Source organism: Tenrec ecaudatus, chromosome 17, assembly GCF_050624435.1.
Source record: "Tenrec ecaudatus isolate mTenEca1 chromosome 17, mTenEca1.hap1, whole genome shotgun sequence".
NCBI classification, from domain to species: domain Eukaryota; kingdom Metazoa; phylum Chordata; class Mammalia; order Afrosoricida; family Tenrecidae; genus Tenrec; species Tenrec ecaudatus.
This window is the reverse complement of record NC_134546.1, coordinates 39927567-39942183: the sequence shown is the minus strand read 5'-3', so window position 1 is coordinate 39942183 and position 14617 is coordinate 39927567. Positions and strand designations below refer to the sequence as shown.

Here is a 14617-nt window from a genome sequence, read left to right as displayed (position 1 = left end):
TTTTGTGCACTTTTTTCCCTCCATATCGGTGTGTGTCTCAGATGTACTTGAATTTGTTATATGGCTTACTAGTTTTAAGTATGTGAAACCCAGGATTGATGAACCTACAGGCAACAAGTAGAGTAAGGCTCTTGGGGGTACGGTGGGGAATGGGGTGTCAAGAGGTGGATACCAAGGAGTTCAAGAAAGAAGAGAATGTATTGAAACTGCTTGTGGCAGCGACTGTACAACGCTGCCTGAGGTGACTGAATGACGGAACCGTAGGTTATCTGTTTTAGCTCCCAATAAAATGGTCTAGAACAAAAAGAACACATACTGCTTTCTATAAACTAATAAAAGTGATATTTAAAAACATGTATTTCCAAAATGCAAAATCTAACCAACTTAAATAGCAAGTTCACAGGCTCAAGGTTAAAAAGTGCCAAGGGAAGCTGATGATTAGGCATCTCTCTGAAATACCAATCTGCGTTGACACGCCTCTATTTTATCTAGAAAGAAATGATACAATCAACGAATGTGATTATACAGTCAGCCTAGAACTCAGTCCTGGGGGACTGGAAGGTTCATCGGGGAGACGAGGCAGCAGAGGATGTGGAAGGGAGGAGACGGTGTGCACGGGCTGCCTGACAGAGGTGAACGAAGAGGGAAGGGCGTGCAGAGAGGCAGAGCCAGTCACTACGGAGCGGGGCTTCTCTAGAGGACAAAAGCAACGAACACATGGTGAAGTGAAGAAGAACTGGCGAGGTGTGGTGTGCTGAGCAAGATGGCCAAGGCTTCCAGGAGGACCCAGAGAGTCACGGCTGTGTGCCCTCCATCCTCTGGCTCGCCGTGTTCTGCGAGGCCAAGCAGAGCTGGCCCGGAGGGCTGCCCACCGTGACCTTTACAGGAGCAGGGAGCCACTGGTGGAGGAGCAGCCCAGGACTTGACCAGCCAGTGCCCCACGAGGCCAGGGGGAGGGACTGAAGGAGCACATGGTAACAGAACAGAGCAGGAGGCCATGACAATAAAACCCATCATTAAAACAATGTGGATGCCCAGTGGAATTGTGTTAAGCGCAATCGGAATCTGCCCAAATGTACAATACTGTCCCCCAAACCCGACTGGCTGCCATCAAGTCCACTCCAGCTCTCAGAGACCAAACAGAGCGGGGGCTGAAACAGCGGCAGCGGGTTTCTGAGACTGTAACTCTTCCAGGCAGTTGTTTCGAACTGAGGGCCTTGGGGTTTGCGGCCCTTCATCTGCCCACTGTGCCACCTGGGCTCCTGCCGGGCTTGTCCCCGGTTTACTATCAAGAGATATCAGGCACAAATAAGGAGGCCAAGCTGTCTTAGGTATTTCTTAAAAGAGAAAGATGAAGTAGAGCGCGCTAGTCATTCGATCTAACTTTATAAACTGTTGCTGCCTCTGCTGTCTCTGAGTGTGCTTTTTATTTTTATTTTTTTAGGAAGACTATTCAGATAAAAAACCCAGACTTCATTAAAAAACTAAAAACATCGAGAGAAAAGGAGCGAATTTAACTTCCAGTAATACATGTTGCCCTGTTTTAAGTCGCGAGGCTGCCCGTGTGGGGGTCCTTCTTCAACCCAGCTGCCTTTCTCCCTGCCGTCAGCTGGGGAGCTACACGGAATTATGCAAAATGACACCGGTCGGAGAGTGTAGGGTGAGTGGGTTGGAAAGGGGGAACTGATTACAAGGATCCACATGTGACCTCCTCCCTGGGAGAGGGACGGCAGAGAAGGGGGGAAGGGAGACTCCGGATAGGGCAAGATATGACAAAATAACGATGTATAAATTACCAAGGGCACATGAGGGAGGGGGGAGCGGGGAGGGAGGGGGAAAAAAAGAAAAAGGACCTGATGCAAAGGGCTTAAGTGGAGAGCAAATGCTTTGAGAATGATTGGGGCAGGGAATGTATGGATGTGCTTTATACAATTGATGTATGTATATGTATGGATTGTGATAAGAGTTGTATGAGCCCCTAATAAAACGTTAAAAAAAAAAAAAAGGAAGAATCCTGAAAAAAAAAAAAATGACACCGGTCTGTGCTTTTCAAAACTCAGGTTCCCAGTGACCAGGATCCTGGGGTCCACTTACACCAGGAACGGGAGCATCTAGCCCGGGGGCTGTGTGAAGCCCACAGAACCATCAACCCCAGCGAACACTGGATGCCTCCCACGAGACAAGCCACTCTACACATCACATTCCCCCCAGCGGGTCACTACCACGGCGTGGATTCCATCGACCCCAGAGGACAGAGCAGAACTGCCTCTGTGGGTCTCCGAGACGGTGACTCTTTATCTCTCCTTTCCCCCGAGGAGCAGTTAGCAGGGTTGAGTGGCCGGCCTGGGGGTTAGCAGCCTAACACAAAACCACTCCGCCTGGTCTCATGTCGGGGTGAGGTAACTGAATGACTGACCAGTATGGCGCTGGAGTGAGATTATAAATTTCCCACTGGCTGCTGGCAGAGGAAGGGTTCTCTACCCCTGACCCAGAGTCTCTACCATCCCAAGTACAGAAAGGATACCGCTCTCAGCACCTTCACGCTGGAACAGGCGCCCAACTCCTTTCCATGCTGAGCAACTTCTGATGCCAAACCTCTCCAGGAAACACCTGATCTGGACAACTTTACGATCTCTCGCAGGTCTACATAACACCAAAAATGTGAGGGCATCACTGCCTGGAGAACTCTGGGAGCACGCAGCAAGCACACCGGGCCATGGTACACAGGGAGCTGGGGAAGGGAGCCAGGCTATCCTCCCTCCAGGCAAACCCCTAACCTCCATGATCTACCCTGGTGGTTCAATGGTTACGCATCCGGCTGCCAAGTGCAAGGTTGGCGTGTCGGACCCACCGGCTGCACACGGGAGAAAAGACTTGCTCTTGAGGGGAGCGGGGAGCCAATGATGACAGGTATGAGACCAGAGAGTGTTCTAAAATTGTTGGCGTGTGTGTAGCTTTCCTGCCGTGTTTGAACAACTGAATTGAATCTGAGAGGAATTACTGAAAGGTGAGTGATGGGTGAACATAACAGCGGGGTAAGGTGGGACAAATATACACACACACACACACTATGTATTTGTGCATGTGTGTGTGTAACAAGGAAACAAATGAACTTTGGGCCTCTACTTAAATCTTGCCTCAGTGTAAGAACGGTTTGTTCTGATAATGTGGCACTGTAGGATACCCACCTCCCTGACACGACGCAGAAGACAACCCGGGTGCTTAAGCAGGTGTGGTGCTGAAAGCTGACAATGCCCAAGCTACTAAGACATAGTGTCTGCGATCTTAAAGGCTTGTAACTAAGCAAGGGGCCGACTAGAGCAGTGGACCTCAACCTCCTCATGCCTCCACCCTTTCATACAGCGCCTCATGTGGTGGAGACCCCCCAACCATAACATTATTTCCGTTGCTACTTCATCACTGTCATTTGCTACTGTTATGAATCGGGTGACCCCTGTGAGAGGGCCATTCGACTCCCCCCCACCCCAACCCCCGCCAAGGGGCCACGGCCCACAGGTTGAGCACCGCTGATTCAGAGAGAAGCAACAAAGCCCACATGGAAGCACGCCAGCCAGTGTGTTCATGAGGTGTGATGGCAGGAGGATCAGAAGTTCAAACACGCCACCAACTCGGTGTGAAAGGGCGTGGGCGCAATGGCGACCCCAAACCACGTGTGAGGTCCCTGGACAGCCCTCTCAGAAGGGCCCACAGAAGGGATGAAACACCCAGGGGGCAGGCTGGCACTGAGGAGTCACATAACTACCCTCTAGGTCTTTACTAGTTCCTGCCCTTTAAGGTTTTTGTTTTACCATACTGATCACGTGAGATTTTCATAGGTCCCTTTGCTTAGGACCCTCGGTGCATGGAGGTCAGGGTGGATGGCCCTCAGAGACAGTCACAGGAGTGACGGTGCCCAAAGGGCAGAGGGCAGGGGGAAGCTGGCAGCACTGATGACTGATAACCCCGCCCGCTGGATTGAACAGGAGAGTCATATGGAAATGGCTATATTGGAAAGTATAAGATGTCAATAAAACCATTAAAATAATATTAATTAAAAAGGTAATTTGGGGCAGATGGGGGCAAAAAAACAAAATTTAAATTTCCTTTAAAAAAAAAGATGGCAGTATTAGAAACGCCGTGGGGCAGTCCAACTCCGTCCTTAGCTGTCAGATAGGCGCACTGAGGAGCGGAGTCCACCGGAGGCACAGCCACCACCTTCACGGGAGCAGACTGCCAGGGCGTTGCTCCCTGGGGATGGCTGCCGGCTCCCTCGCCGGCCGTCCCGTTAGCCTCCACGGCTGCACTGTAAAGAGCCTGCCCTAGAAAGCACTGCGGGGTAGCTCTGCTTTAACTCGTATGTTGACTCAACAGCACCTGACAGCGTGGGCCTGGGTGTTACCTACAGTCCACAGGCACGGGCTCAGCTGCTCACCAAAGGCTGGCAGCTCGAGCCCCCCACAAGAGGCAGCTTGGAGGGAAGTGCTGGTGAGGGTCTCCCAGAAAACCCCAGAGTGCAGGTCCACGCTGACACACGAGGGTGCCCCGAGTCCACATTGTGCCCGCCGGACCCCGTCCTGGAACACGAATCCCGGGCAGTAGAAAGATGGCCCGAGAAAAGGGTAAGCTACTATTTCCCTTTTTTATCTGACTTGTACTCCCTCTTGGGAGAGAGGGGTCACACATACTTTTGAATAACGGATAAAGTTGAGCATTACAGACTATGCCCCAGAAAAAATATGCAAATGCTGCTCCTTCACCGGCCACAGACCTGGCGGATCACTGCATTGTCGCTTATGTGCCAGACGCCACCACTGGCCGCACCTAACTGGCAAACCGCTGAGACGCACAGCCCCCGCCAAGTCAGCACGCCAGTGAACCTTCACAGCTTACGCTTGCCCCTGGTGTTCATTGCTGCAGCCAGGTTTACCTCATCAACTCGCAGTCATGAATGCGAAATGTCAGGTAACAGGCAATGCACTACGCGAGGAATCGGTGCGCATAAGGAGCAAATTCTCATCGAGTGGAACCTCACAGAACTTCAGAAGGACCACACTATTCAAATTCTGCAGGAAAGCCCAGTAATGCAAGACTACGTTCACTGCATTTCCCAACAATCCAGCCTTTCCGTACTGTGATCAGGGCTGGCAGCCAGTGGAGTGCCTGGAGGGGGGAAGTGCAGGCCTTCAGACGTCAGACTGGACCAGAGACAGAGCGGTCCTAGAAGAGGACCCGGAGTCCCAGGAGTCAGAGCCGACTCTAGGACAACCACCAATAACTAAAGAGAGCACACACGAGGGGGAACATCAGCTTAAATATATAGTATAAAATCATTTAAAAATATTGGTGGAAAGGGGGCAGTAGAGAGATTACCAAGAGCTATAAGTAGGGAGGATAACAGGGTAGGGTGGGGGCCAGGACACAGGTGCAGAAAATTAAGGGAGTTCCTAACTCACAGCCAGTAACTTTCTCAGGACGGAACTGCTTTCCAATAAATATCCTATTGTAACCGATCAAGGATTGGGGATGGTGGGAAGGGAAAAAAAGAGGAGCTTATACCAAGGGCTCAAGTAGGAAATGTTTTGGAAATGATGATGGTAACATATGTACACATATGCTTGATACAAATGATGTATGGAATAAGAGCTATTAAGAGCCCCCAAGAAAATGATTGATTGATGGAAGAAATATCCTATGCCCACATGCCACTCAAGTGGCCGACGCACCCCGTGAAGGGAGAGATCTGCGAGGGGAAAGGGGCTCAAAGACAGCCTGTGCCCGATTGATAATGACATTACTCAGCGGGGTGTGGCTTTGCGGTCATTCTGTAACCTCCCTTTAAACAAGCACCAGGGACCCTTTGGCTTCACTTCCTCTCACAGGCGAGCACGAAGGGGAGTAGGCCTAGAATCAGTCTGCTGGGTTCTGGGGGATACACCAGAGTTTGATGGTTCGAACCACCAGCCACTCCATCGGGGAAAGGGGAGGCTGCCTGCTCCCAAGACTGATGTTGGACACACTCACTATCTTGGGGTTCCAATGAGTCAGAATGAATTCAGTGGATTGGGGTGGGAATGGTCTTGTTAAAGGAATCCCTGGGGAGTGCACCTGGTTAATGCACTCAGCTCCTAGTCCAAATGATGGCCGGTCAAGTCTGCCCAGAAACGCCTCAGAGGAAGTCTGGTGATCTTAAAAAAGCGTCCACTAAGAATCCTTTGCCGACAAGTAAGGTCGAGTCAACTTGCTGACAACTGGTAATTTTGTTAAGTTTCCTGAATGGCAATGACCCCTGGTAAAGGCATGAAAAAGCACGCGAATTCCTGGCGTTGTTTCACGGTCCCAGGATCTTCCGGTGATTGGCAACAGCTTCCATCACTGTGGTTGGAGATTTGCACCTGGTCTCAAGACGCGTCCCGGAGGGCTCTGCTATACGAGCTAGTTACAGAACAGGCATCCATCCACCTAACCAGAGGGAAGAGCAGCCAAGACTCCCTGGTGCTGAGGTGTTCCAAGCCCACATCAAGTTCCTAATCTGAGGACATGCACGTCATCCTGCACCTTACAAACGCGAGACAGGGGTGTCTGCCGCTGGCCTCCTCCTGGACTGTTTACTCAGGGAACTCGGGCTGTGATGCACGACCTTCCTTTAATGCTGATGTTGGACTGATTGCTGGTCCAGGAATGCTCTGTATACATGTGATAGCACCGTCTATGGGGCCCTAAGAATCCTTCCTTTGCCACCGAACCCTGTTCAGCTGCCCATAGTTAGTGTAATGGGTCTACTCATGATAAACCCGGTACCTCTAACCTTCATTTCTGAAAAGCAAAATTTCTAGTTGTCTTCCATCAATATCCGCTAACAGACCAGAAGGGAGCATCCAGTCCTACAACTCGTGGTTTCTACATGAATGGCTTCTACATGAAACCAAAGGCCAATACAAACCTGTTATTCGAAAAGCGTCCAGCGTCAGCACATGAAAGGGGTCACCAGCATCAATTGTGTAAGGCCACCCCGGGACGTTGTAAGCGCAAAAGGAAACAAAGAAACATGCTTTCAGTACCTTCGTATTGTTCCAGAGCCTGTATAACATTAGGGAGCTGATTTATGCCCTGGTAGAGCTGGTAACAGTTTTGTAAGTTAGCTGCTTGTCTTTGGAACTTCTTGGCAAGTCGGTTTAGGTCTGGGAAACGGCGAAGTAAATCTTCTTGCAAACTCTGCCTCAGTTCTGCGCCTTCTACAAAAGCTTCCACTAAATCCAATCTGAAACAGATCATAGCAGAGTTTAAAGTTAAGATGTGCCAACTAGGCATATAAATCTCCCCTAATTGAAGTCAGGTTCTGGGGGGGAAAGCTTGAATCTATTCTGAAATGTTAGGGTTGGGTTTTTTCATTTGTTTTAAGTGTGGGAAATTCTACAAGACTGTGATAGAAACATTTCCTGACTAACGACCAAATCAATAATTAGTTTAGCAGTGCCCTGATGATGAATGCACTCAGTTCTGTTTGCCTTTCATCATGGATGCTACTTACATACAAGGATGAATTCCACTAAGGGAGCATTGTGGGTACTGATGAAGCCTCTGGGTATGCACAAGAGCAACATGCTTGGCTGCTAAGTAGACGACAGTGTGGCATATTCTCGGTTGGGAAACAAAATTCCACAGCAGCACACTGTTGTCCTTAAATTGGCCATCAAAAAACTCAAGGTTCGGGCTCAAATAGAAAGAAAATTTTCTGAAAATGATAATGGCAAATGTACTTGACACAACGGATGTTTGTATGGATTGTGATAAGAGTTGTACGAGCCCCCGATAAAATGGTTTAAAAAAAAGGGAAAGTTAAAAAAAAAAGTTCGTGCAAAATTGCTTTTACAAAAAGATTCACTGAGACCAGAGAGAACCTTCCCAGGTGATGCCACTGGGTGCACTAACTCGGTTAGCTCCTTGATGCTGCCTACCAGGAAAAAAATGCCTGTTACAAAAGCTCCGCCCAGCAGAGCTCACCCCTTTTTTTGATATCTCCTCGCATGTCAACCAAATGGTTAACTTTTTTAAAAAAAACACGAAATACATTTTTACCTCTACACCCATTAAACATTGTACAGAAATATAACTGAAAATGGTTTCAAAAAGATCACTGATTATATTCAACTGTATTGACTGCCTCAAAAATACCGTTACACATGAACCACAACCTCTTCTAAGCTGACACCAGATAACATACGGTGCCCAGCTACATTACCAACTTTCCTGATCAAGACCCCAATGGAAGGTCCTAGTTTGTGGGGAGCAGTGGGGGAAGGCGAAGGGGAAGTAAAGAAAGAGCAGACATACTTGAGACTAGAAGCTCTTTACCTAGAAAATGAAGACAGTCGCTCCCAGCAGCCACCTCCCATCCAAATACTAGATGGGGCTGTAAAGCAAACACCAGAAGAACATGCTCTTCACAACCATCAATTTTATGAGACCAAAACAGAAGTATATGCTACCAGCCAAAGACGAGAGGCGACAGGGGCCACGGAAACCAGAGGAAGGGCAAGAGGGGACCCAGGGTCACGGGAAGCCCTAGCACCTTTGGAAGGGTGGCCAATCTGTGCATGAAGCATCCCTCGGGAGAACTTGCTATCTAAGTGTACAGTCACAATCACACGCCTTTTAAACCTATGGAGCAGTTCCACCCTGTAACACAGACGGTCGTCATGAGTCAGAAGTTATCTCACTCAGGAAAAGAGCTTTCTTTCTTTTTTTAAATCATTTCGTTGGGGACGCCTACAACTCTTATCACAATCCATTGTGTCAAGCACATTTGTACATTGGCTGCCGTCATCATTCTCAAAACATTTTCTTTCTACATGAACCCTTGATATCAGCTCATTTTCCCCTCCCATCCCGGCCCTCCTCCCTCATGAACCCTTCATAATTTATAAATTATTATTTGGTCATGTCTTACGCTGCCCGGTGAGGAAAGGAGTTTTCCCTATGCTTATGAGGCCCTCAGAGAAAGGGACGTCTTAAACCTAATGACTTTTTCAACATTCTTTTTTTCTGTTGTGTTGTTTTTAATAAAAAGTCATATACCCAATTGAACAATTTCTGCATGTACAACTAAGTCTAATGACCTGTGAAATTAAAAAATGCAGATTAAAACCAGGTAGAAGCAAGCAAGGACCAGTGGGGAGAGATAGATGGTCAAGGGCTGGGGTTAAGAAACTGAGACACGACCCTTCCCCAAGTTGCCAGAATGTCATCCCCTAGAACTGGCCTCCTCACTGAATTTATAGGCTCCCGTAAAGGAGCCCTGGTGGCTCCTTGGGTTAGGAATCAGGCTGTGAACCACAAGGTTGGGGATTCAAACCCACAAGTTGTCTCATGGGAGAAAGAAGAGGCTGTCTGGAAAACCCTATGGAGTTCTGAGTCCGGCTGTCTTACAAGGTAATTCATACATGAAAATTGGATACTGAGTAAGGAAGACCAGTGAGGAATCAATGTGTCTGAATGATGGTGTTGGCAAGGAATCCTGAGAGCACGACTCCTGAAAGTACACATCCGTCTTAGAAGGACAGACAGAGTGCTCCAGAGGCGAGGATGGCGAGACTGCATCTCATGGACTGTGGACACGTATCAGCAAAGCGCGGTCCCTGGGGAAGGACATCATGCTTGGCAGAGGGGCAGCAAAACAGAGGGGCTGACAGTGGCTGCAACAAAGGGCTCAAACAGGAGGACAAGTGCGAGGATGGCACAGGCCCGGGCAGTGTGTCCTTCTGCTGTGCGGGAGGTTGCTGGGTCAGAGCTAGCTCCGTGGCACCTAATGACAATGAAAAGTGGCTGCGTCGACGTCAACGGGAGGGACTCAGTGACAGTTTGAGCTGGGCTTTTGGAAACTGAGAAAGTAACTATTTGTTCTGCAAATCAAAGCAAAGCAAAATGCTGGCTCTGAGGCACGCCACCAATTCACAATCCCCCACCCCTGTCCCCGCGTCACCATCTTCCATTTGTAAAACAATGTCATAAATGTTACTGAATTTTAAAAGAACGGAGAGGTAAATGGCAATGATGAAAAGTGTTCCTATACACAGTGAACAGTCTAGTGTGGCAGTCACATAATCTCCTGTCAACGTGAGCAAAGGGGTGGAGGCTAGCCTGTCAATCAAGCCCAGCTCGATGACCTCATTTGGAGGCATGACAGAGATAAATAGCTCACTGGAGGCCAGACCCACTCTCTCTGCCTCCCTTTCCTGCTGTTGAGACACTCGGAGAGCTGGAGGAGACACAGGGAGACCATGGCCAGAGTTGAGATGCTTCCACTGCCACTGGGACCAAAGATCTTCCATCCACAGACCTGTGATCTTCCTGCATTCGGCATTACTGCATGTGTTGCATGTGTCTGAAGAGGAATTTATAGACTGGTATCGGACATATGGGCTAATATCAGACTCATGGACTTGATCTGGACTGGGCTGTGATGTTTTCTTAACATACAATTGTTCTTTGATATACAGCTCTTTCATATACACGTGTCTATGAATTTGTTTCTCTGGTCAACCCAGAGTTACAGATCTAGCGAAGGCTTTAGAGAAACTTTTCTGGAGCCCAGGGAGCCTGCAGATGACCCCTGGTCCAGGACACTAGGTAGCGGTGGGACAGTATGTGAGCAGTGCGCTAGCCCTCGAGCTACACAGGGGCAGGGAAAGGAAAGAAGCCTGCTTCCACCTCTCAACTACGCACTGGTCTCTCCATCAGCAGTGACGAGTCCTTCCTCATTAAAAGCTCATCTGCATTTTATGAGAGAAACGCTACCCTCACGGAGTAATCGTGTAATGACACTTGTTTATCATGTCATAAATGTTTCTCTACCTTAGCACTGTGTTAGTATTTTGAGTCAGATGATTCCTCTTTGTGCAAGACTGTCGTGTATATATTGAACACCATCTCTGGTTTCTACCTAATAGATGCCACGTGTGCCCGTCCCTGACTGACGACCAAACTGTCTCCAGACACTGCCCGAAGTCCCCGTGGGGCAGTCGGGGGAAGGAGAGGCACCTCAAGTTGAGACCCAATGATCTACAAAAACATGAATTTTTAAAAATCACTTTTTTTATTGGAATGAACAAACATTTTTAAATATATATAGCTATGTTTTCTATATATATATAAACTATATAACTATGTTATAGGGGCTTGTACAACTCTTTTTTTTGTTTTGTTTTTTAAATCATTGTATTGGGGGCTCAAGCAATTTTTTTTTTTTATATTTTATTAGGGACTCACACAACTCTTACCACAATCCATACATATACATACATCAATTGTATAAAGCACATCCATACATTCCCTGCCCCAATCATTCTCAATGCATTTGCTCTCCACCTAAGCCCTTTGCATCAGGTCCTCTTTTTTTTCCCCTCCCTCCCCGCTCCCCCCTTCCTCATGTGCCCTTGGTAATTTATACATCGTTATTTTGTCATATCTTGCCCTATCCGGAGTCTCCCTCCCCCCCCCCCTTCTCTGCCGTCCCTCTCCCACTGAGGAGGTCACACGTGGACCCCTGTAATCAGTTCCCCCTTTCCAACCCACTCGCCCTCCGCTCTCCCAGCATCACCCCTCACACCCTTGGTCCTGAAGGTATCATCCACCCTGGATTCCCTGTGCCTCCAGCCCCCATATGTACCAGTGTACAACCTCTGCCCTATCCAGCCCTGCAAGGTAGAATTCGGATCATGGTAGCTGGGGGGAGGAAGCATCCAGGACCCGGGGAAAAGCTGTGTTCTTCATCGGTACTACCTCGCACTCTCATTGACCCATCTCCTCTCCTGAAGGGTATATGACTATTTTTATTAAAAACAACACAACAGAAAAAAATATGCAAATTAAAGGTCACAGAAAGCCCACAGGATGTCAAGAGAACATCCAGACCCCTGGCTATGCAGACATTGTTGTAGCAAATTACAAACTAGTGGAAGAAAATCTGCTACCAAGTTCACAAAACGAACCAGGAAATGGAGTTAGGACGGAACCCTGGTGGCCCCGTGGCTAGGTCCTCAGCTGCTAGTCAAAAAGGCCAGTGGTGAACAGCAGGAGAGAAGTCCTGGCCATGTGAATCTGCTCCCAGAAAGACTACAACCAAAGGCATCCGACAGGGAGTCCGTTCTACTTTGCTCTAGGGTCTCCAGGAATTGAAATGAACTTGACTCGTGCAAGCCCAGGAGAGCAAGGGAGAGTCCAGGTAGGAGCAGGCGATGCAGCCAGCCCCACACTCTCCTGAGCTCGACCTGGGCTGTCCCAAGTTTAGTCAAGGGTCACCGGCACAAAGATCACTAGGCAGGGGGATAACAGTACAAACCACCCTCCCCCACTGGGGAGGGCCCAGCCTTGAAATGTCAGTTAAGTCTCTCATGCGGTGCTTACAGAGAAGTCTGAATCAAAGAATCAAGAAACCCGTAAGTTCTCACAATAAAAAAAGAGGGAGAGAAGGGCTAATATAGTTGTGAAGATGGCATGGAACTGGGAGGTGTTTTTGTCTGTTGTCCACGGGGGCTGCCATGCATCAGACAGACCTTGACACCTCACAACATTTCAGCTCTACTTGGGCAACTTCTCAAATAACAACTTACAAAAGAAAAAAAATCAACCTAAAAGTTCTTTTATGGGGAAATGATCACAATGATCTTACATATAACCCCCTCCAAGGGAGACAGCAGTCGGTGTGAGACATAAAAAATAATAATTTATAAAATATCAAGAACTTGTGAGGGGGGGAGGGAAAGTGAGCTGATACCAAGGGTTCAAATAGAAAGAAAAAGTTTTGAAAATGATGGCCACATATGTACAAATGTGCTTGACACGATGGATGTATGGCTTGTGATAAGAGCTGTATGAGCCAATAAAATGATTATTAAAAAATTTCTACCATTTTCAGTTGTAAAGTTCTGGTAAGAACATTTACTTACTTACACATGAAACAGCTTAAGGAAAAATCTTCTAAAAAAGACAGCCCGTCAAAATAGCAACAGCCCCTCCATCTTTGGTCTGTTTACCATTCAAAAGCTCCATAAATTGCTGGTTTCACAGGTCTATTCCGTCTGTCACTTCAGACATAATGATAGTGTCAGTTTCTGTCTAAAAGCTAAAAAAAAAGACTGCTCTGCTCCCTGTTTCCATGACAGTGCCACTTCTGAATCACAATGTTAGGGGAGCGGCGTCCTGCCGCCACCATAGGACACACCCGTCACATGGACCCGCGCTGCCTGGGGAGCATGCCTTCGGGTTTTGAAGGGTCAGGGTCAGTGGCTCCTAAAGGTCTGGCAGGCAATCATGAACGACTCCTGAAACGTGGGCGCCTTTCAATCAGCACTCTGTCCTTTCTCTGACACTCGCACTTCTGGCTCCTCATCTTCAGGCCGAGTGCAATGTGAGGCTGTATCAACTGCGGGGCTGAACATGAGCTCGGAGGTAAACGGCTTCCAGGACACCCACTTCATTCTTTTCTGGACCTAAGGTTCCCGGGTCAACACCACTCACCTAATCGACTGTGCTGGGCCACAGGGAGAGAAAGAAAATGCGTGTACAGCAAGGTGTGAAACACAGAATCCCCCCTGAGGCAGAGACAGCCGTGTTTCCACTTACTGCGGCATCTAACAGCCAAGACACAAAGTACAACTACACGCTCCGTGGAGAGGCAAGGAAGCAGAGAACCCCCGGGCGGGGTGGGGGTGGCAATTTGCAGTTTCCTCTGCGCACACTGCAGGCCACTGGGATTCGCAGCAATAGAATTTAAGAGGCGAATACAACACTGAAGAGGGGAAGGGGGGGGGGGACCTATATATAGCCAAGAGCAAAACAGAAAGAAAAAGGGGCACTCTTCTGAGAAGCTGTATTTACAGATCCCTTTGGGGGTTTTCTACATTAAGAAGGAAACCACAGGGAACCGATTACAAGGATCTATCTATAATCTCCTCCCTGGGGGACGGACAACAGAAAAGTGGGGGAAGGGGGATGTAGGACAGTGTAAGACTATGATGAAATAATAATTTATATATTATCAAGGGTTCATGAGGGAGGGGTGAGCGGGGAGATAAATGGAGAGCTGACACCAAGGGCTCAAGTAGAAAGCAAGTATTTTGAGAATGGTGATGGCAGCCAATGTACAAATGTGCTTGACATACAATGGATGGATGGATGGATTGTGATAACAGTTGAATGAGTCCCCAATAAAATGATTTTTAAAAAAGAAGTACAAGGAAATCACTTGCTTAAGAGTGAAGTGGGATGGGGTGGCCACCTTGCGGAAAGTAAGAACATTTTGGATTGGTCACTGCAGTGTCATGTGATACCAGTTAATACCAGCAGCAATGCCAGCTACCCATGCAGTGGGTCCTTCAGCAACCCATGTTTCCTCAATGGTTCTAATTCTATGGAAGGAAAGCACCAGGCCTTTCTTCTGAGGTGCCACTGGGGGGGAGGGGTTCAAAAGGCCAATCTTTCGGTTAATATTTTAAGGCAAACAATTTGCACAAAGAGGTCAGTAAGACAAACCACCGGGCTGCCAAGACTATCCCCACTAACTGCAGCCCTGCAAAACAAACGGCCTCATCTTTCTCCCCTGAAGCTACTGGTGGGTTTG

At 48.2% G+C, this 14617-nt stretch overlaps 1 protein-coding gene across 1 annotated transcript in view; it reads right to left on the bottom strand.

Annotated features, from left to right (window-relative positions):
* MSH2 (mutS homolog 2) overlaps positions 1 to 14617 on the bottom strand; it is an 84332-nt gene that overhangs the window by 50068 nt on the left and 19647 nt on the right. Inside the window, exon 7 of the mRNA XM_075535597.1 lies at positions 7059 to 7258. Within this exon, the coding sequence (XP_075391712.1) occupies positions 7059 to 7258 (200 nt within the window). The remainder of the gene's footprint in view (positions 1 to 7058; positions 7259 to 14617) is intronic.